General features: G+C 43.6%; 2 protein-coding genes across 12 annotated transcripts in view; one reads left to right on the plus strand and one right to left on the minus strand.

The window, feature by feature from the left end:
• stat1a (signal transducer and activator of transcription 1a) overlaps positions 1-5,417 on the plus strand; it is a 15,624-nt gene extending 10,207 nt beyond the window's left edge. For 3 of the 11 annotated variants that reach the window (XM_085794988.1, XM_085795024.1, XM_085794997.1), the window contains exons 18-25: positions 241-296; positions 634-731; positions 830-969; positions 2,334-2,522; positions 2,620-2,698; positions 2,796-2,892; positions 4,104-4,145; positions 5,151-5,417. In XM_085794988.1, the coding sequence (XP_085651114.1) occupies positions 241-296; positions 634-731; positions 830-969; positions 2,334-2,522; positions 2,620-2,698; positions 2,796-2,892; positions 4,104-4,145; positions 5,151-5,177 (728 nt within the window). In that variant the 3' untranslated portion in view covers positions 5,178-5,417. The remainder of the gene's footprint in view (positions 1-240; positions 297-633; positions 732-829; positions 970-2,333; positions 2,523-2,619; positions 2,699-2,795; positions 2,893-4,103; positions 4,146-5,150) is intronic. The other 8 variants (XM_085795007.1, XM_085795033.1, XM_085795017.1 and 5 more) reach the window with 3 other exon arrangements.
• A 1,741-nt stretch (positions 5,418-7,158) lies between these two features.
• Positions 7,159-22,883, minus strand: glsa (glutaminase a). Its single transcript, XM_085795086.1, has 18 exons — positions 22,473-22,883; positions 17,155-17,251; positions 16,076-16,194; positions 15,041-15,170; positions 14,872-14,951; positions 13,748-13,911; positions 13,376-13,434; positions 11,305-11,337; positions 11,131-11,189; positions 10,977-11,043; positions 10,225-10,275; positions 9,932-10,108; positions 9,716-9,847; positions 8,894-8,986; positions 8,704-8,765; positions 8,544-8,620; positions 8,392-8,455; positions 7,159-7,373 (listed from the first exon to the last, which is right to left on the minus strand). The coding sequence occupies exons 1-18, from the start codon at positions 22,730-22,732 to the stop codon at positions 7,220-7,222; spliced, it is 1,878 nt and encodes a 625-aa protein (XP_085651212.1). The 5' UTR covers positions 22,733-22,883; the 3' UTR covers positions 7,159-7,219.
• Between the last annotated feature and the right edge of the window lie 305 nt (positions 22,884-23,188).

The raw sequence follows: 23,188 nt of genomic DNA on the forward strand, positions 1-23,188 counted from the left end.
TGATGAGTTTGATTAGACCTGATCTGACCTACAACAAATGAATAAAAAAACAAATTAATTTGCCGTACATCAGTCAAACACATTGTGAATATTTTTTCCATATGTTTCAAATTTGAATTTAAAAAATTTAAAATACAAATTTCAATTTTCGTTTAATTATCCAGAAGTAGTCGGGAAAAGTTATTTTTTTCTGAAATAATCAAAAGTTAATTGTGTGTGTGTGTGTGTGTGTGTTTGCAGGAGCCAAAGCCCAGAGGAACCCGGAGGGACAGATCCCCTGGACCAAGTTCTGCAAGGTGAGTCCGGTCCGGCGCAGAGAGGAAAATAAATGACACAGTTTAAAGGACAATTCCACGCAAATTCAACCTGGGCTCTAGTTTCTAATATTTCAGCTCTAACAGAATGAATGTTTAGATTTTCTTTTTACTGTCTCCTGTCCTGCAGTAGTTCTGTCTGAGAGAAGAGTTCCACCCCTTTCAATAATTACAAACAATACAGATTTCTAAGGCTAACAAAAAATCTTTGAAAAAGAAGGAGATAAAGTGCATAATCAATGTTATATAGGCAAAAATGAGGAGAATTTGCATGGAATTGTCCTTTAACTCTGTGTGTTTCCCCTTGGCTTATGTCCAGCAGCAGAGCGCCAACGAGAAGGCCTTCCCCTTCTGGCTGTGGATCGAGGGAATCCTAGACCTCATCAAGAGACACCTGCTCTTCCTGTGGAACGACGGGTGAGTACGAGCCACATCGCCACACCACGCCACACCCCTTCCCCCTCCCCGGAGCAAGGCATTGTGGGTAATAATGGTGGCGCCTGCCTGTGTTGCAGCTCCATCATGGGCTTCATCAGTAAGGAGCGGGAGAAGGCTCTGCTCAGCGACAAGTGTCCGGGAACGTTCCTGCTGCGCTTCAGCGAGAGCAGCAAGGAGGGCGCCATCACTTTCACCTGGATCGAGCACGACGTCCACGGTAAGGGGTTACCGCGGCAACGCACCAGACGGAGGATGTGGATTCAGGAACAAAATGTGATTTTTGATTCCACTCTGGATCATAAAATTAATGTGATAACTCATCTTTCAGACGATGTAGGCCAAAGTGTGTATTTTTTTTTTCGTATTGGATAATGCAGGCGCACGGATTATACGTCAGCCTGTACACGATTCACCAGCCACTGATATTGGATCCGTAATCCGTCATTCAAACGTCTGAGACAACACACACACACGGAGCTCGGGCTCGCCCCCCAGCTTTGAATATCCCGCCCGCTCGATAACGACCAATCAAATTTGTTTTCCTTACTCGGGTAAACTCGTGTTGCAGCTCGTGACAACTTGGCGCGACAAACAGGACAAACGGCCATTTCTGTACACCTTTAATTCAAATGGGTCAAATAAACAACATTTATAATGTAGTATATAAAGATGTATTGATTTATATGTTGCACCTGAAGTAAATCAAGTTAACTTTTGATTTTTCAACAATTGAAGAACTTTTCAATACTTTTGGATACTTCAATTAAATTTGATGTTTGAATTTGAAACTCTTAATTTATTTTTTTATTTAAAAGACATTGAAGAAACAAACAAACAGCACAGAAAACAATAGTTTCAGCCTTCAGTCTGATACACAGTCACATTTTAAACTCTAATTATCCATTTTAATAATGTAAATTAATTAGATTAATTTTTTTAATCGCCTGACAGCCCTAGTAAAATAATAAAATAATTTAATAATCTTGAAAAGTTTGTATCTGGATCAGACTGATCCAATCCAACTGAGCTTTGAACAACCAGGACCCAGTTGTTCAAAAGGTTTAATCCGGATTTTCATCCCTTGTTTTTCCATCCAGGATCATTAAATCCATCTTTCCTTAATCTATCCCAGTTGTTCAGAGCTCAGTTGGATTGGATCGGTCTGAAAATGGGATGTTTGTGTTGTTTTCTTTGCTATTTTTTGTTTTCTTCAATGTCTTTTAAACAACCAGACCAGATAAAGTCTGGCTGTTTAGATAAATATATATATATATATAAATAAAAGCAAATATCAGTCATTAAAATTTCCAGTAGTTGGGGAAAAGTTCTTAATTTGTGGAATAATCAAAAATTAACTTTATTATTTCATCACGATAATGGTTTAAAATCAATAAAAGTTTATATACGACATTATAAATGTTTGTTTGATCTCAGAATCCGTTTTTAGTTTTGGAACAACTCATTCTCAAGATTTGATCCGATCGATTTTCCAGAATCCGATCAGTTGTTGAAAGATAATCTGATCGGATTTTGGATCATGGACCTTTTGAACAACCGTCTACTTTGTGGGAATCGAACCAGACAAGCCGCTGTTCCACTCGGTGGAGCCGTACACCAAGAAGGAGCTGGGCGCCGTCTCGCTGCCCGACATCATCCGCACCTACAAGGTGATGGCGGCGGAGAACATCCCGGAAAACCCGCTGCGCTTCCTCTACCCCAACATCACCAAGGACAAGGCCTTTGGGAAGTACTACCCCAAACCCACAGAGAGTAAGACACACACACACAAACACACACACACGGCGCCTGTTCGATTCCCACGTGTTCAGGCCGACGCTAACGACGCTTTCCCTCTGACGCTTTCCAGCCGTGGAGCCGATGGACGTGGAGAACAGCGGAGAGAAGAGCGGCTACATGAAGACGGAGCTCATCTCCGTCTCTGAAGTGTAAGAAGCAGCAGCAGCAGACGCACACACACAGACACACACGGTTTGATTCGTCACGGGCGCTATGACATCACTTCCTGTCGTGTCTCTGCTGCAGACACCCGTCCCGGCTGCAGGACAACATGATGCCCATGTCTCCGGACGACTACAAGGTGCTGGAGCATTTTGTCGGGACCAGAGACATCGACGCTGTGGTGAGACGACACACACACAAACACACACACACACACACACACACACACACACACACACACACGGCTGCTATCCCATCATGCATTTCTGTCTCCATGTCCTCTGTGTTTGGTTCGCTTCGGTCTTTATTTGATCACATGCTTTTCTTTCTTTCTTCTTTTCTATTTTTGTTTCTTTTTTTTTCAAAGAAACGTAATCAAAAAACGTGTAGCTTTTAGCCAGATCATTAAAGGGATAGTTCAACATTTTTTTTTGCCGTAATCCCTATAGTCATTACCTTTAATTATCGGGAAATGACCACATCCTGATCTTTGTCTGCATGTGCAGGGAAAACAGCCCAAAACTTTTTTCCACCACTGTGCATATATACAGCTCTGGAAAAATTAAGAGACCACTTTCGCAAATGTTTCTTCAAAGCATCTCTTCATGTATGACAGTCATTCTTTTCTTGTTTAGGAATAAATATGAACATGTTTTCTTTGCATTATTATTATTCAAGGTCTGAAAAGACTTGATATTTTTTTGTTATTTTGACTAGTTTAGTCATTTTCAGCCAATAAAAGCTCTAAATGACAATATTTTTTCTTTCAATTTTGGGAGAAATGTCGTCAGTAGTTGATAGAATAAAACAACATTTTTTTATTGAATTTTACAAACACATACCTATAAATAGTAAAACCAGAGACACTGACCATTTTGGGAGTGGTCTCTTATTTTTTTCCAGAGCTGCATATATTTATATTTTTGTCAGTTTACATTTAACCTCTTTGACTCTGTTGTTCTGCATAAAGCTCCTGAGTTTCCTTTGGCCTTATTTGTATTGATCTTTTCTTACATTTTGTGGCGTCTGTGAGTCGTGTGAGTTCATTGAACTATTTTTTAAAGAGAGGCAGGAAGTAGATGGACCCTCTATCACATCCTTTAGTCAATGCCCAGAAGAAGTAGAAGCTGCTCCTGTACCTTGCTGCTGCAGCCGGCGGTCGTCGTCTCACTCCGCCGATGACGACCGGTGTCACTCGAACTGAAGCTGAAGGTTTTAACTTAAACGCAGCGACGTGACGGCTGCAGTTTGTCCGTCCAGATCCACCACTTCACTTCACAGGAACACAAAAATGGCTCTAACTATCCTCCTGTCTGTCCCTGTGTGTGTGTCTGTGTGTGTGTTGTCTGTGGGTTTGTGTGTCTGTTTCCTGTCTTCTTGCTCCGCCTTCAGGCTTCGAGCGATCTGATTGGATTTGGAGACTTTGACGCTGAGGTACAATCAAAAGCTTTAACGTGTCGTTTGTTGCCTCGTAGGGATGTCACGATTACATGTTTTCACAATTAAACGCCACAATTAATTAAAAAAAGATGACAGATGACAGATTCATAGAGGCAGATGAGCCCAAAAGTAGCGAACTGGAACAAAACTATTAAGATAAACTTAAAGGGATAGTTCAACATTTTGGCAGATTGGCCCATTGCCATTACCCCTATAGTCATAGCAGTAGGTTCGTTACCTTTAATTGTCGGTGCAAGTTATTTTTAGAACGGCGGAGCAGAGCCGTGAGCTGCTCAGAGCTACACTACGGAGGCTCATTATGGGATTTCTTGGTTTCCCTCATCAAACTCATCAAATACACAATCCAACAACTCCACAACGCTCTGGTGGACAAGTTGTGACCTGCACATTCACCACGCTATGAGATAATAACACAACGTTACCACACAGAGTTGTTTTAGAGGGAAATTCACACAGAGACTGTTTGATGAAAAACTGTCCCTGAAGGCAACGTGCATCAGCGGTTTTGCATGAATTTCCCTCTAAAACAACTCTGTCTGGTAACTGAGCAGCACGCAGCTCTGCTCCGCCGTTCTAAAAACAGCTTGCACCGACAATTAAAGGTAACGAACCTACTGCTATGACTGTAGGGATTATGGCAATGGGCCAATTTGACAAAATGTTGAACTATCCCTGTAAACATTTGACAGATGACAATAATGACTTTAATTGTTTCAAACATTTCCCTTGGGGGATTAATAATTGGTCCTATAGTAAGAGATACTAAAATATTATGTGTAAATAATTAGTCACACCATTATATTTTGACTATATTTGATTTTACACATTCATAGAGTGGTGAAATTAATTAAAGCGTAATAATAAAGTCTCAATCGTGACATCGCTACTGCCTCCGTCGCTGCTGCAGCTGCTTTGTGTCTCAGTCTGAGCCTCTGACCTGTCGTCTTCATCCTCTTCCTCTTCCTCCCGTCTCCTCAGATGAACTCGGCCCTGGACCAGAACTGAACTGGGTCCGGGTGAACTGAACTGTGCATAGACCTGAGCCCTGGGCTGAGATCTTGATGATGATGATGATGATGATATTGAAAAGAGTTTGTCAGCTTTTCTTTGTTAGCACTTGACCTGTCACTTTACTCCTGTACATACTTTTTAAACTCCTGAAGCCAACCTGTGGAAGTGAGAACATGTGAAATGTGATAATTATAAAGTTTAACGGATCTGAACTCAAATGTTGTTAGTTTTTTTGTGTTTTTTAACCGACCTGTTTTTAGGTTTTTAATACATAAAAGCACCATCACATCAAGGCTTTTTGACTTTGTCAGGAACCTCTAAACAGAATAAAACAACACAAACTTCTAAAATGCTTTAGTTAAATTATGACATTTGTGTTGTTTGTGCGGTTATAATGATAAAAACAATTAGACAACAAGTAGAATTAAAACTAAAATCAAAAGTACAAAGCCAACTTTTAATGGATATGGAAGCCTGACAATGTAACCAAGAGATGAGAAACAAATGGGATGATTAATAGTTGTTTTTAGTGGTTTACAGCTGATTTAATATAAGAAAGAAATCAAACACCCAACTGTTTTTTTCCCTCTAACTTTTATTAAATGTTTTAATCTGTGAATAAATATCTGGGCATAAATATACAACAACAACAATAATGACGATGACGACAACGCCACTGAAACACGTTACATTCAGGAAAACTCAGTCGAGCTGCAGGTCGGGATCAGAACCATATTGCTGATTTCATCCGTTTGTGCTTCTCTTGATTCCAAATGAACAGTTTTGAATCGACGTGAGCGACCCCGACCTCGACCTCGACCTGCGAACCTCTCACACCGCAGCGTTAAAAAAACCTCAACAAACTGTATAAAGTTTTTTTTTTCTTTTTTACAGACTCGATCGTGATACGTCCCAGCTAAAAGCCTCGACACTGAACTCAACAAACTTAAGACTGTGACATTAAAATAAAAAAAATAGACATAGAGTGAGTAGATCCTGTGGAATAGATTGATTGCTTATTAATCATAATTATGAGTTGTTGGGTTTATCCCGTCTCTGTAAACACAAGAGGAAACGTTCAGGTTCAGAATAAAAACAGGAAGTTGTTGTTGAGTCAGTGCTGGCAGTGTCGTCTCCGATATGTAGAAACTGTTTAACTTGACTTACATGTTACAAAAAATAAAACAAAAATTAAATAAATAGTCGATAAGACAGAAGAGTAGAAGAAAAAAAAAGCCAGTTTGTCTAAATGTGGAGTGACATCTACATCAGTGTTTTTGTATTTACACTAACTCACCTCAGGAATATTCACACACACACACACACACGCACGTTCCACCACGTTGTGATGACGACGACGATGATGATGATGAAGGTGAGGGAGGCTCTTTAACCTGTTGTCCTCCTGGGTCAAGGAAGGAAGGAAGGAAGGAAGGAAGAAAAGAAATAAGGAAGGAAGGACGAAGGGAAGGAAGGAAGAAAAGAAATAAGGAAGGAAGGACGAAGGGAAGGAAGGAAGAAAAGAAAGAAGGAAGGAAGGAAGGACGAAGGGAAAGATGGGAGGAAAGAGGAAGGGGAAAAGGAAGGAAAGATAGAAGGAGGGAGGGAACAGATTGGGTCAAAAAGGAAGGAAGAAGTAAGGACGAAGGGAAAGAAGGAAGGGAGGGAAAAAGGATTGTGGAAAGAAGGAAGGGGAAAAGAAGGGAACAGATTGGGTCAATTTGACCCAGAAGGACGACAGGAGAGTTAAAAGCATCAGCTCTCCAGCTCCGGCTGAGTTTACCCAGCATGCATCAGGGCTGCAGAGCTGACGGACATGAATAAAATACAAAACCAACAACATCGACCGACATGATTGGGATGATGATGATGGAGGAGGAGGAGGAAGAGCCGTTGCACCGGAGGGACAGTGAACGCCTCGTCTACTGAGACTCAAAATGTTTTTCCTTGTTTCTTTTTTTTTTTTTTCTTTCCCGGAGTGCAAAGTGATTGGTTGGTTGGTTTCCAGAGCGACGGCGATGGCGTCCTCCTCCCGGTCAGAGCAGCCCGTCCAGGTTCTTCTCGGCGCTCTGCTTGTCGTCGCCGCCGCTGCTCTCCTGAGGGCTGTACTGGGTGTGGTAGTCACGCAGGATGGTGACCACGTCGTGGTGGCCGAAGTGCACGGCCTCGTCCATGGGCGTGTTGCCCCACCTGAGGACACGGAGACGCCGCGTTAGGGAACAATGAATAAAATCTTAATAAACTTTGCTGCATTTTGTAATAAATTGTTACAAAATGTGAGTGTTGCACTTCTTTGAGATAGAAAATGTAATAATTTGGTGCAATATGTAACAACTTATTACAAATGCAGCAAAGTTTATCACATACTGCGTTCAAGGATTGTGGCATATTCTGCAAAACGCAGTGTTAGTACTACAGTAGGGCTGTCAATCGATTATTAAAAAACAACTAATTAATCGCACAATTTTCTGTAATTAATCCGATTAATTTATCAATGAATTAATTGCATTTGTCCACTTACGACTGAATCAATATCAATCAATCAATATCCTTTATTTAACCAGGTAAAAATCTCATTTAGATTTAAAACCTCTTTTCCAAGAGTGACCTGGCCCAGACGGCAGCACAAAACTGAAGCTTATAATGAATATTTATCGATGTCAAACCATCTAATTAATGTAGAATAAACACAAAGAAAGTTTATTTAAATTCAAAGACTATTTTAAAGGCTTTCTTTAAACTTTGAACACAGTTTCTCTACAGATTTGGCACAAAAAGTCACCTTGCTTATATCCTCTAACGGAAATAATAACAAAACCCAGGCTACATGTGTTGAAGTGCAGGTTGGATATCAAAACCATCCAGACCACTCATGCAACATATTTTTATTCTTCCTTCTTCTCCTACCACGCTGCCGTGAACTGCACGAAAAAACAAGCACGTCGCACCGAATTTCCCTCTGTAAAATAAACTGAATATAAACCGATCGATTTATAAATTAACATGACATTGATTGATTTTTTTTCTACAATTTGGTTCGATTCAATTATACGACGCATTACGATTCATCACATCCTCAATTTTCTATGCTGCCACACACAGGTTTTTCATTAAAATAAATAAATATGATACGTTTTTATTTGCATAAAATAAAACAGACAATATCGTTTCAGTGTGAACAAACAAAGAGAAACCTAAAGCTGCTCACCTGTCCCTGGGAACCGGGTTGACTTTACAGGCCTCTAGCAGGAAGCGGACCACCTCAGTGTGTCCTGAAACACACACACACACACACTCGTATGAGCACGGTGAACTGGAACACACACACAGACGGATCAGAGGTTGAACTCGGTGTCTGACCTTCAGCCGCCGCCACGTGCAGCGCCGTCCTGGAGTCGTAGTCCCTCTGCTCCATGTCCATGGACGACAGAGCGAACCTGGACCACAACACGGGTCAGTCACGTCTGAAACCAACACTGTGTGTATGCGTGTGTGTGTGTGTGTGTGTGTGTGTGTTCACCTCCTCAGGGCCGACACGTCTCCGGTGTACGCAGCGAACAGCAGGTTGATCACAGACTTCACCTGAAACACAGAGACGAGACCACGGCTCAGAGCAGTTTACAGAGAAACCAGCAGGGGGAGCTGTGCAACACACACACACACACACACGCTGCGCAGTAGGAGTGAATGATGGTGTTTCTCCTCCTCACCCTCTGGTCGCCTCCTTCTCGACGAGGATCCAGCTTCTTGGCGAAGTGTCTCAGGTTGTCGTAGTTGTGGAAGTTACAGAGAGAAACCAGGTCCTGAAGAAGAAGAGGAGGATGAGGAGGAGGTGGAGGAGCAAGAGGAGGAGGACAGGGAGGAAGAAGAAGACGGGGAAGAGAAAGAGGAGAAGGAGGAGGAAGATGATAAGAAGAGGAGGAATAGGAGGAGGAGGAGGAGAAGGAAGAAGAGGAGGAAGAAGAGGAATAGGAGGAGGGGGAGAAGGAGGACAGAGAGGAGGAAGAAGAGGGGGGAAGAGAAAGAGGAGAAAGGAGAGGAAGATGAGGAGGAGGAAGAGAAAGAAGAGGAGGAGGAGGAAGAAGAGGAAGAAAAAGAAGAGGAGCAGAAGGAGGAAGAGAAAGAGGGGGAGGAAGAGGATAAGAAAGAAGAGGAGGGGGAGAAGGAGGAGCAAGAGGAAGAGGAAAAAGAAGAGGAGCAGAAAGAGAAAGAAGAGAAAAAGGAGGAGGGGGAGGAAGATAAGGAGGAAGAAGAGGAGGAGTGGGAGGAGGAAGAGGAGGAGGAAGAAGAAGAGGAGGAGGAGGGGGAGAAGGAGGAGCAAGAGGAGGACAGGGAGGAAGAAGAAGACGGGGAAGAGAAAGAGGAGGAGGAGGAAGAGGAGGAAGAAGAAGAGGAGCAGAAGGAGGAAGAGAAAGAAAAGGAAGGTTTTCTCAGCTGCAGTTTGATTCTTTCATTAATCACAGTTGAAGTTAATCGATCAGTTAGTTAATCGATCAGTTAGTTAATCAATAGTTTTAGGGTTAATTAGTTACGGTGCAGAACTGGATTCCTCTGACGCTGTTTCCCAGTTTGTCGAGTGGCGGCGACCAGCACATGATGCCCATCACGTTGGGAACGACCAGCAGGATTCCTCCGGCCACGCCGGACTTCGCCGGCAGCCCCACCTGAAACACACAGTCACCATGACAACGGGCCGAGGCGAGCCACGCCGGGTCGGTTTGGGTCGGGGTCGGAGGGTGTTCACTCACGTGGAAAGCGAACTGTCCGGAGAAGTCGTACATGCCGCAGGAGTGCATGAGGCTGAGCGTGTTCCTCACGGCCTCCGGGTTCAGCACGCGCTCGCCTGTGATTGGACAGAAGCCGCCGTTGGCCAGCGTGGCCGCCATGACGCTGGCGCTCTCACAGGTGACCTCGATGGAGCAGAGCTGCAACCGGACAACAACAACCAGACATTAGACACCGTCAGTGAGTTCAGCCTCTGTCGTCACGCCAACCAGCAGAGTCACATGACGACGTGGTCACATGACGACGTGCTGCTCACCTGGAAGTAGAAGTCCAGGATGGAGGTCATGTCCGTCCCCTCGGGGAAACACTGTCGGAGAAAATCAATAATCAGATTCCATTGATTGATCAATACTGAACAGGAGAATCAGGTTAAAGGGCAGTTCCACTCAAATCCAACCTGAGGCTCCAGTTTCTAATAGTTTAGTTCCAACAGAACAAATCCAGAGTCAATGTGGTCGACTATTATAACTGATTTTTTATTATTTCACAGAACATCATCTAAATGCCTTTTGTAGAGTTTTTCAATGAGACAAATTTTTTTAATGTTTCAAACATGGTGCAGTCGTTTCAAATGCTTTTCCAGAGGCACCGTGGAAGTTTAATTTCCTGTGCAGACATAACTCAAATACTGTACACAATAGTGTCATACAGTAATGTATAGCTCACTGTGGTTAAAATTATAAATAGGCAACTGCAGTTTAGTAAAAAACAGTCGGCCTACTATATGTCTGTAGTGCAAATCTGCTTGGCCGTGACTTATTTCTTATTTTTTACTGAACATAAACTTCACACACGTTAGCCAGCAGCAGAAGCAGACGCCCGGTAAGGAATCATCGAAGTAAGAAATCAAATAAATACACGTACAGTAGTTTTAAAATTGTTTTTGCACATGTTTTCACAAAATGCCTAAACTAATTAACTAACTAAAAATGTTAGGAAACTAGAGCCCCAGGTTGAATTTGTGTGTAATCGTCCTTTAATCGCTCTCATTAGCATCAGTGACCTCACCTTCTTCTCCTTCAGGTAGTAGCCGATGGCGAAGTTTCTGTCTCCAGACTCTCGCTCCGACTGGAAACTGGAAGAGAGAGAGAGAGAGAGGGTTTTTGTTGTTGTCGTTTAGACGTGACAGTTCATCTCCATGGCGACGGGGTGCCGTACTCACGTGGCGTTGCTGAAGCCCACGTACTCGTTTCCCGCCAGTTTGTTCATGAAGTTCATGACCTGCAACATGTGATCAGAAGACGGGGATCAATCACTTCCTCCACTTCTTTATTCCTCCTATACATGGATGAAGGTTTATTGATTTATTAATTAATTGATCGATCAACTAACTCACATAGTCGAACTTCTCTGCGTTGCTCGCTCCTTGCTGAAACACACGAAACGCGTCAGTGATTAGCAAAAAATATCAGTTAAAAAAAACACAACAACAAGCTGCCAACGCCATGACATCATCATCATCATCATCATCATCATCACGCTCTAGGATATTAAACTAGGAGACGCTACGGTCAGTCACCTGACCAGTCAGACCGATGGGTTGAGATTAGAGGTGGGAGGCGACAGGAGGAGGTGAAATAAAACAAGTTAATGACTCAGAATCACTCAGGAGGAAAGTCAAACAAAATGCAGAGGAGTCAGAGCCAGATGTGGCCGACAGATGTCTACAGATGTTTACGTCTGGTCCTCTCTCACTATTACTATTATTATAAATGTTTTAATTCAAAAGGCTTCAGTCGGTTTTAGTCTCGTATCTACGGTAGAAATTAAAAACAAAGCAGTGAACGTCTCATTGTTTATAACCCAGACGTATAAACAGGTGTTGGAGGATGCAGGTGAAGAGGAACAGAAACAGGAGGAGGAGGAGGAGGAGGAGGAAGGATCAAAAAGGACAATTACCAACGAACGTCATTGACCTGTGGCTGTGGTCATAAAACCCCAAAGATCCTAATGCTGGAAAATATGCAACAACACAATAAACCACACAACGAGCCTGGAAAAGGTACAGTACACATGATTCAAGGTGGGAGAGGAGGAGGTGGGGGGGAGAGGGGGGTGGGTGCATGCACAACTGATCACTGATAATCAATTGACACTGATGTGTAGTGTTTTAAAGGGCTAGTTCAACATTTAGTCAGATTCATAATCCCTATAGTCATAGCAGTAGGTTCGTTACCTTTAATTGTCGGTGCAAGCTATTTTTAGAACGGCAGAGCAGAGCCGTGAGCTGCTCAGAGCTACGCTACGGAGGCTCATGGGATTTCTTGGTTTCCCTCATCAAACTCATCAAATACACAATCCAGCAACTCCACAACGCTCTGGTGGACAAGTTGTGACCTGCACATTCACCACGCTATGAGACACATGAAGCAAATACTCTGAACTACTTGCGCTTTTGAAATCCCTCCGCCCAGCAGCCGTGTTTGGAATGTAGTTCCGGCTGTATTTCCCTCTAAAACAACTCTGTGTGGTAACGTTGTGTTATTATCTCATAGCGTGGTGAATGTGCAGGTCACAACTTGTCCACCAGAGCGTTGTGGAGTTGTTGGATTGTGTATTTGATGAGTCTCAAAACAACTGTATAACTTTGATTTTGAGATGAGGGCTAAATGGGTTACACATATTTAGTTGATGCAGAGTTGCTGTAAACACAATTGTGAATGAAAGTGACTAATATTTAAATGTATCATTCAATGTGACCTAATGAATGTTATAACCTCATGTTTGTGTTATGAAAAGATAAAAAATAAAGTATTTTTAAAAAAACATGCACCGATAACTAAAGGTAACGAACCTACTGCTATAACAAAATGTTGAACTATCCTGTGTGTGTGTGTGTGTGTGTGTGTGTGTGTGTGTGTGTGCATGTGTGTGTGTGTGTGTGTGTGTGAGGCTGTGATTAAACTCTGAGGCCACTGAGGGAAGAAGCTCCAGTTAATTAACTTTAACTAGTGAGAACCAGCAGCAGGTGGCGCTCACGTCTCCCCAAAACCTTTAACTACTCTGGTACAAGTTCCTCCTGGTTTCTCCATCTCCATCCACTCAGCGTGTGTGTGTGTGTGTGTATGTGTGTGTGTGTGTGTGTGTGTGTGTGTATGAACTGTTGCTTTCAACCAAATCCCCTCTCAGCGTGATTATAACTCTATAACCTTAATCTCCTCGTGTTGCAGTAATCTGCCGGAGACTCGTCATCGTCCGACATCGTCTCATTTCACACAGATTCACACTCTTTTTTTCTTTTCTTTTTTTTAAAAAGATGCAATATTGATTGATTGATTGATTGATTGATTGATTGATTGATTGATTGATTGATTGATTGATTGATTGATTGATTGATTGATTGATTGATTGATTGATTGATTGATTGATTAACTGATTGACTGACTGGCCTGATCGGTGCAGCGTACCTTGATGAGGGAGGTGCAGACGATGGCGCCGGCGTTCACCATGGGGTTGTGAGGTTTATCTGCAGGAGAGAGAAACAGAAACTAGGAAAAGACACAACTCCAACTTCTCCTGCTGAGAAAAACAATGTATGTACGTGTGGCCCAGTGGATCAGTGTGTTTCAGGGATCGTGGGTTTGATTCTTATGAGCCAAGGTGGATTTTGAAGCTCAGCGCCTGCCGACCGCGGCTCAGACACTTCAGCTGCTTCTCTGAGCGTCTGAGTGGATGCTGGTGGACTTCAACAAAACAAAAACTGACCGAGACGGTTAAGTAATCGAACCCACGATCTCCCTAGAACACCCACCACACACACACGTTGAGGCGTGGCTCACCGTCTTCGTTGAGGAAGAGCTTGTTGAAGCGCAGGCCGCTGGGCTCTTTGCCGATGAAGCGGTGGACGTACTCGGTGCCGTGGTCGTGCACGGCGATGGCGTACTTCAGAGGCTTCACACACGACTGCAGGCAGAAGGGAACCTTGGTGTCGCCCACCGTGTGTCTGAGGCAGAAGAGGAGAAACATCCTCAACACATTTAACAGCACAACCAGAACCAGAACCAGAACCAGAACCAGAACCAGAACCAGAACCAGAACCAGAACCAGAACCAGCCGGTCTGCAGCTGGGAACGGGCTCTGCTGGTCGTCTCCGGTCTTTGCTTCCATGTGATGTCATTCTCTTCTTTCTATCATCTATTTTATCTCAGTTTTATTCAGATGCTCTTAGTTTTACTTTGCACTTCTTCTGTTTTAACTCTTCTCTTCTCTTATTGTATCTCATATTTTCTCTTTTTATCATGCATACCCCTGTTTTTTTTTTTTTTTTATCTAATTAACTTCATCCTGCATGTTGGGAAACTGTAATTTCCCAGTTTGAGATCAATAAAGTATATCTATCTAGTATCTATCTATCTATCTGAGTCTTATGCTGCGTTCAAAACAACTTGGAAGTCGGGAACAAACAAGCTTAGAGTTGTCAAATATGAATTGAGCAGTGCCGAACTTGGAAATTACAGGTCGGAAACTCGGGTATCATTTCAGAGCTCCGATTTTCTGAAAAACATGGCGTCCTAAATGGTTAGAATTTAAACATTTTAAGTTATTAATTGAGGTTTTAATGCATATTTTTTGTGTATTATTGCAGTACTGTATATGAAATACTTTTATAAGCTGTGATTATTATTATTGTATCGTGTGACATTGTGGTCCTCGTATGTAACGTCTCCTCTCCTCTTCATTTGCCTCCAAAATAAACAGAATTTGCTGCTGCATACTGTATATTTTTCGTATACAGTTGGGAATTCTGACTTACAAGTTGTTTTGAACGCACCATTCATTTGTTGCTGTATCGGTTTATGGCATTTATGACTTGTCTCTTATATGTTGTTTCATGAAGCACTTGTGTTTTTAAAGGTGCTATATAAATAAAGTTATTATTATGATTAAAGGGCTATTACGTTACCTCTGTCCGTCCACGGTGCACAGCGCCACGGCCCACAGGTCTGGGCTGAAGCGGGCCAGCTGAGGAATGTAGTCGGCCACCTGCAGCGACAGCAGCACAACAAGGTCAACACGTTTCAGCTCCGACTCCAGAGGAGACGCCTCGGAGACGGAGACGGAGACGGACTCACCTGTCCTCCTGACATGTTCTTGGCGGTGTCGTAGAGCTCGTCCATGTGGGCGCAGAACGGCTGGAAGTCGGGGATGACGAACTTCTTCCTGAAGGCCTGGGTGAGCAGGACGATGTTGCTCTGGACACATCTGGGACAGGAGACAGAGACCAGCTCGGGACGTCATTTCGTTTTCCTGCCCTGATCTTTTCCATCACACAGACTACAACAGGAAACAACACAACGCTGCACAAAACACGACGGCGGCTTCTCAAGACATGACTGTTGGAAAATCAGATATGTGATCATAATCCTGTCTAAAAGTGTTAATTGTATGGGGTGCCACTCTGTATTTTTATTTCTTTTTTTGTATATTGTATATAAATATACTTATGTATCTTTATCTTATTTCTTACAGTAGTGTGTACATAACACATTTATGTATACAAATGTAGTGCAATATTAGACACATCTGCATGTGCAATCGGGTGCCATGGGCATAGTGCAATTTAAATCAATCCTCCCTTTATTGGGGCATCGTGCAATCAGATTAAATTTAATCTTGCACTCTTCACTTTAGCACATAGCCCTTTAATTAGCACTGTAGCACTTTATAAATAATTTTCGGCCAATTAATATACGTATGTTGTTCATGTCATATATGTTTGTGTAAGATGTCAAGGTGTTATCATGATGCATTGTTCTATAGTCGTAGTCCTGCCTCTTGTGCTTTTATCTTCATTGTTGTTATGTTTAACATCAACCTGCCAATGGGACTGGGGTTGGGAATTAGCCCGGCTCTATAAATAAGCCCAGAGAGCGGATGTGATGGATCAGAGCCAGGACCGGACACAAGCTGTCGCCTCCGTCTGTCTGTCGCAGCGTGGTGACGTGCTCCAGAGTTTAAACGCACAGCGGCCGAGGAGAGATGATGAATAATGAATGAACTCTGGCCCAGCGTTAATAATTAATTATTCTGAATGTGATGAAAGATTGATGCTGATCATAACAGAGGAGGAGGAGGAGGAGGAGGAGGAGGAGGAGGGGAAGTCGTACTTTTTGAAGAGGTGGCGGTCCAGCGCTCCATCTGAGGTCGTCTTCACGGTCACCTTCAGCATCTCCATACATTCCTTCAGACGGGGGTCGCCGGTACGAAGCCCCGTGGCTTTAAGAGCCTGGAGAGAGAGAGAGACAGAGAGAGACAGAGAGAGAGAGAGATAGTTGACTATTCAACGATTTCATTCAATTCGATTCGGTTCAGAGAGATCTGATTTGTCCATCAACCTCGCCATCGAATCGTCCCAAAATGTGATTATGAAAAAAAGATTGTACGTATTCTGATACAGAGGTGCTCCCTGATGCTGAACATCTGATTTTACATAGAATGCCTTTGTTTTCTTATAATATATCAATCAAATACATTTTTTTCAGAACAACTTTTCCATGTGTCGGCTTCAGGACACTTGGGTCAGTGCAGACGAGCAGTATGGAGGTATCTGGATGTTTCATAGTGTGTGTTTTGGACCATTCATTCATTTTGATTTATTCCATTCATGGTTTACATTCTTCACATGGTTGCACATATTTACATAATGTAAACATTGTCACCATGAATGAAAAGGAGCAGGATGAAGAAAACTTATAGCACCTGCCCCTCTCTGTTGTTATAGTTACATTGGCTTACTTCAACACCAATATTATACTCTATTTCAAAATATTAAAGATGATGAAACATAGTAGTAACAAGGAGACAAACAAAATAGCAGTGGACACCACTCGTCTATCTACAGTATCTTTTCTTTTTTACCTCCTTCTTTTTCTCTTTCTCCTTCTTTTTTGTAGACGCTTATCTTTTCTTTTTTAAACATTTTCTTGAACTGAGACTTTTCAATTCCTTGCTTTGTGAATGCCATAACAAAACCATTCAAAAGTGAACTCTATCCGCCGCCATTACTGTATATGAAAACCCGTTGCTAGCCGGACCCCCCCTAGAACTCCTAAAGAGTTTTGATGACTCTGAAAGTTCTCCAAACCATTCCTTGGCATAACGGCGAGTAGAAAAATTGGTGGATTATTGAATTTGGGTGAAGTATCCCTTTAAATCGCAGCTCAAACTCGCCACTGTGTGAACTCACTGTGGTGAACTTGTGCGCAGGGATTTTCTCCTGTCCCTCTGCGATGGTGTAGAAGAGCAGGTCCTCCAGACTGGGCAGGATGCCCGCCTTCCTTCTCCTGCAGGAAACAACAGCAACAACAGACAGAGTGAGTGGTCGGAGCTGGAGGTGAAGAGGAGCAGAGGAGCAGACATGGAGGAGGAGGAGGAGGAGGGGGAGAGAAGCTTTCTGACTGCAAGGAGAAGCAGAAACACTAGAGAACATGAGCTGACGGCGGCCTCACAGCAGCTACTGCTCACTGCTGCAGGTTCATATTTATGTTTAATTGGATGCACATTAGTTACTGGGGTCCACACGGAGATAAACCACATGAAATGAAATAAAAATGACAATAATAATAATTATAATTAGAGATATAATGAAATGAAAGCGGTGCAGCAGCTGGTGTGAAGCCACCGTCCTGTAAAGAGTTAAAGCTGCTGGAGGAACCGGCCAGACGGGGGGAAGCTGCTGTGACGTGGAGGTTTGCCAACGCCCCGGGGGACGCTGGGAAACGAGCGCCAGCCGCCACCGTCGATCGTTACTATGCGGTATTATGGTCTGGCTGGTGTTCTGAGCGGTTTCCACAGCGACTGGACTCTGGGAGGAAAGTTAGTAGCGTGTCAGGAGGCAGGCAGACGGCCGGCTGAGGCTCCGCTATGATTCATATCAACTCCAAATTGGATTTAGTGTAAACTGCAAAGCCCCCAGCTGGCTCACCACGTCCTGCAATGCATCATGGGACCGTGAGTCTGTGGGGTAAAAAGCTTTGCACGGCAGGTGGCGGCTTCCTCTCAGCAGCCAATCAGAGGCAGGTAAATCAGATTTGATCAAATCGATTTGAAACAGCAAAAGCATCAAACATGAAACTGTCTGAAACACCAGGAAACAAACAGGCTGCAAAGAACTGTCCATCAATTAGTACTGGTGGTGGTGATCATTATGGGATGTGTCCTGACTCTACAACATGCGAGCAGCTGCAGTTCTCATGCTAACTGAGTTATTAGCATGTGGTCCGGTCCTTCTGATCGTGTCCGTCTGTGACCTCGATGACGGACGCCTGATGCCTGGAATACGCCTCGGAGAGAGGAGGAGGAGGGAGGGAAGGAGGAAGGAGAGAGGAGGGAGGGAAGGAGGAAGGAGGAGGAGGAGGAGGAGGAGGAGGAGGAGGAGGAGGAGGAGGAGGGAAGGAGAGAAGGAGGAGGAGGAGGAGGAGGAGGAGGAGGAGGGAAGGAGGAAGGAGGAGGAGGTAGAGGAGGAGAGGGGGTACAAGCACAGCCGCTGGGAGGAAGTGAGGTCATTTCAAGGTAAAAGCGGTTGTGGGCTTTCTGGAGAAAACCTTCTACTTCTACTGGAGGACGGAGACAGAACAGAACTCAAGACAAAGGAAACTAAAACTAAAACTAAAATAAAAATAAAAATAGAAACATACTTACAAATGGAAAGCAAGCAGACCAACAACAGGGAGAGAGAGAGTGTGCAGAGGGAACAATACTGAATTAGTGGCAGTGACACATGTGCACAGCTGCATGAGACAAACAGTCAAAACAGGAAGTGAATGAACAGAATAAACATCTTATTATTATTATGATTATTATTATTATTAAAGCTCTTCTAGACGTCACAGCATCATCATCATCACCTGCAGGTCAGAGGTGAGCACTGGAACATCTGGACCGGCCTCATTAATCCACCTCAGCTGCTCTGGTTAGCAGTGTGTGTGTGTGTGTGTGTGTGTGTGTGTGTGTGTGTGTGTTTAAAGGTCAGCTGATGATGAGTCAACACACCAGAAGGTGAAACCCAAACCAACGCTGCACTGAGGATCCATTCACATTCAGATTTTTAGTCTTTTTTTAGTCTTTTAGTTTTAGTCTGTGAAGTGAGCGTCTGTCTGTCTGTCAGTCTGTCTGTCTGTCAGTCTGTAAGTCTGTAAGTCTGTCTGTCTGTCTGTCTGTCTGTCTGTCTGTCAGTCTGTCAGTCTGTCTGTCTGTCTGTCTGTCTGTCTGTCTGTCTGTCTGTCTGTCTGTCTGTCTGTCTGTCTGTCTGTCAGTCTGTCAGTCTGTAAGTCTGTAAGTCTGTCTGTCTGTCAGTCTGTCAGTCTGTCAGTCTGTCTGTCTGTCTGTCTGTCTGTCTGTCTGTCTGTCAGTCTGTCAGTCTGTAAGTCTGTAAGTCTGTCTGTCTGTCTGTCTGTCTGTCAGTCTGTCTGTCTGTCTGTCTGTCTGTCTGTCTGTCAGTCTGTCAGTCTGTCAGTCTGTCAGTCTGTCTGTCTGTCTGTCTGTCTGTCTGTCTGTCTGTCTATCTGTCTGTCTGTCTGTCTGTCAGTCTGTCTGTCTGTCTGTCTGTAAGTCTGTCTGTCAGTCTGTAAGTCTGTCTGTCAGTCTGTCTGGTTGGTCCACTCAGCAGATCAGTGGAGACGGACGAGGACGAGGACGTCCAGGACCAGCTGTTGTCCCTGCAGCCCTGACAGGACAGCTGGACCTGACTGACCTGAGGACAGAGACAGCTGAGCAACTAAAAACTAAATAATAACAATAACACAAAGAGCCAATGGGAGGAGGGGATTCATCTGGGTCACCCTTTCATTTACAGGCTGTTAATTAGGGGATAATGTCAAGAAATAACAATTAATGGCGAGATAATGTCAGTTAATGAACAGTCAATTTCATAGTTATGTCGAGAAATATCGCCAAGATTTATTGTGTAGTCTTGTTTGGTTTTTTTTGTTTTGTTTTTCTTTTTTATTATTATTATTATTATTACTTGATACTGCATTGAGTGTTTCATTTTACGGCTCTATGTATTCTTACTTCTTATGTACTTTTGATTTATTTGTTATTTACTTTCCTGTCTTTTTCTTTCTTTCTGTGGAGCTCGATGGATGAGATGGGTGGGGTTGTTCAAGTTTGTGTTTATATGTTAATGTATACTCTGTATACTAAATCAAAATGTCAATAAACATATGTTTAAAAAAAAAAGATTGATTGTGTAGAAATATCTGTCAGTTGGTCAAAGACTTGGTGGAGAAGAAGCTTAAATGCATGAAAAGCATGTGTAATCTTTAGACTTTATGGAAAACATGACATTACTATGAAACTGACCGTTATTTCTTGACATTACGATGCAATTAATTGTTATTTCTTTGCTTTTTTTAACATTATCACGTAGTTAACAGCCTGTATATTAAAGGGTAACCTTCATCTTTTTTCTTCTGGTCTTTTATTGACTTCTTTTACATTTTCCAGGAGTTTATGTGTCTGATAGAGTGGTCTGAGCTGCTGTTTTTGTTTGTTTTTTACATTATGTCCTGACAGATGATAGAGGGTGGAGGTGGGGGGTGGAGGAGGGTGGAGAGGGGGGGCAGACGTCGGAGAGGCGGCGCTGCACAAATCAATCTGTGCTGAGTGACTCATCTGCTCCTGTGGGCTCTGACAAGAGCCGGGCAGCGAGCCAGCGCCGAGGCTTTGCTGCTAAAAAGCCGTGGAATAAAACGACGTGGGCGGGATCAGCTCCACCGCATTACAAACATTTTTAACCCCTCATTAGCCGGGGCACAGCCTCAGGACCGTTGGAGCCGGGCTGGGGGCCCCCGGAGGATTCACACTCCCAGAATTCATCCACCGAGTCCTCACACGGCTGATTGGTTGATTGTCTGGGATAAAAACCTGCTGATGATGTCACACACAGCTGGCCTGAGGACCAGGATGTTGTCTCAGGTTTCACAGAAGCAGCTGAAGCTTCACAGAAACTCTCATCTGTCTCCAGGGGGAACGAGATGTTGACGACTAACAACCAGTCAGCGAAAAAAACTAAACCAGCGCCTGAACTTCAGCAAAGTGTCTGAGAAACACTAACAGATGGGGCAACTTGAGCCTGCAGGGGCAACAAGGCAGGAGGCAGGAGCAGCTTTATCTGCACTCATCATCAGATAAAGATAAACACTGACTGCTCTGCTGCTTTTTACCTTTCATCACCAAACTTCTTCTTAGTGAATGTCAGGTATCTGGTGTGAACACTCAACACTCCAGTGTTTGTGTTTCACATTTCAGCCAGATTTACATCCCATAAAAACAAACAGAGCAGCAGTGGGTTTGGTTTTAAAACGTAAGACGTGGCCTCAGGATGTGAACAGCAGCAGCTTCCTAAAGATCAGCTGCGTCATGACGCAAGAAGTTTCATCACAACAAAGTGAAAACATGGAGGAGCTGGTGTGGTGTTGACCATTAAATATGTGAAAAGCAGCTTTACAACAGTGAGAATGATGACTGTTAGAGACACTGTGATGCTCCTGTAAGCTCATAAAGCTGTGTCACTGCTTCTTGTCATTCTTTATGTTTATATAATCAGTGATGAATATATTAGGTGCATCCCTGGATGCAGGGCTGCCTGACCTTCATTAGACATTGCCTGTAGCTGTCACCTACTGAGACGCTCATCACTGTGATGCATTCACGTACACAGGTCACGTACTGTATATTATCTGTTTTATTTTGTTGTTATGCTGCTGTTGTGGTTTTGTTCAGGAGGGGCTTCGTGCCTCAGTGGATTAGCGGGATGAAAAGCTGCAGCTCCCGGCTGGTCACGATGTCCGCCTGGCTGCACGAGATGAGATGCTAATGTTGACTTCATCCACGCCACAGACCCACCTCGACACCCCCCACTCAAAAAACACCGGGTTGTGTCCCGGTGCGACGGGGTTTTAACTCTATCGGGTCTGAAGTGGCGTGGTTGTCCGATAATGGAACTCCCACAGCTGCTCCACTGCTTCCAGCCATCACATCCCGGCTGCTAACGAAGCATGAAGCCGGTGTGTGTCGCTCCACCACCGGCCTGACACCAGCTGGACACCAGCCTGGTTACATCCTGTAGATTTATTCATTAATGGGCTCTTTTTACTGTTTTCTCAGAGACCTCAGAAAACTTGTAGTGATGATCACAGACGTCTTCTTGTCTTGAATATCATATTTTTCCCTTATTTATTTTTAATAATATTATCATTTATGTTTTATATTGGCTGCATGGTGGAGGTGAGTGTGTGGGGAATAAGAAAAATGATGTTTGTTGAATAAAAACATGTTAGTTTAACAGTGAGGCATGTACCACTCACTACAACGTTTTATCACAAAGCTAACAATAAATCGGCGTGTGTTTTGTTTGTAAATGTTTAAGTATTTCAATTATAAATAAAGTTTTGATTCAAGATGTGCTACTTCCCGTTGTTTTAAACTGCAGTGTTTTCCTACGGAGTTCGGCCTAGCTCGGAGCTAACGGCTAACAGACACACCGGGGCTAACGCCACTCACTTCTCCGCTGCAGAGGAGTCCTTAGCGGCTTCATTGTGGCCGTCGCCCTTGGAGCAGAAGCCCCTCACCGAGCCGTGCCTCCTGGCGGACTGCGGCGGGGCTCTCCACCCGGCAAACGCCCTCCCTCTGACCGGAGACCAGCCATGGCAGGCGGCGACTGCAGGTGCCGCTTTCCCTCCTCCGACTCTACCTGTCAACGGACGCTTCAGCTGGGTGTGAAATAACTCCTTGAGCGCTACCGTTGACCGAAAATGTAACATTTCAATCCCCCGTCGAGAAGATTTGTGGAGTAACTTACTGGAACAAACCGATCGCAGGAGAAAGAAATACAGAGAGGGGGAGAAAAAAAAGAAAGAAAAGTCCAGCCGTGTTTCCGAGGACGGTGTCGGCTTCTTTCCTCGGTCGAGTAACGGTTTTCCTCACTGGAATACAACCACAACCTACCCTTCACAGCACCTTGAGATCTGATTGGACGGCGACGCTGCATAGCGGCACCTGATTGGTCGGCAGCGCTGTCAATCATCAGACTGTTTTGGCTCCTGTGTCTCCATCATCACAGAACATCAATACGCGATTATTCGCTGTTTTTAATGTCTTTAAACCCTCTTAAAGTGTCAAAATTAATTAATAAATACATTATTAAACAATTACTTAAATGTGTCATTAATTAATTATAAAAAAAAAAATACACGGGAATCGATACGAAATGTGTGGAA

The sequence above is a fragment of the Trachurus japonicus genome, chromosome 2, assembly GCF_045865225.1.
Source record: "Trachurus japonicus isolate A0001 chromosome 2, Traja_1.0".
In the NCBI taxonomy this organism is placed as follows: Eukaryota; Metazoa; Chordata; class Actinopteri; order Carangiformes; family Carangidae; genus Trachurus; species Trachurus japonicus.

Bases quoted from the DNA above. Each gene is read 5' to 3' on its own strand.
- glsa (XM_085795086.1), bottom strand. From the start codon at position 22,732: ATGTTACATTTTCGGTCAACGGTAGCGCTCAAGGAGTTATTTCACACC. The intron at 15,171-16,075 runs GTACGACTTCCC...CTCCTGTCCCAG, and splicing joins GACCGCCACCTCTTCAAAAA to ATGTGTCCAGAGCAACATCG. The intron at 7,374-8,391 runs GTGAGCAGCTTT...CCGTGTCCTCAG, and splicing joins AACCCGGTTCCCAGGGACAG to GTGGGGCAACACGCCCATGG.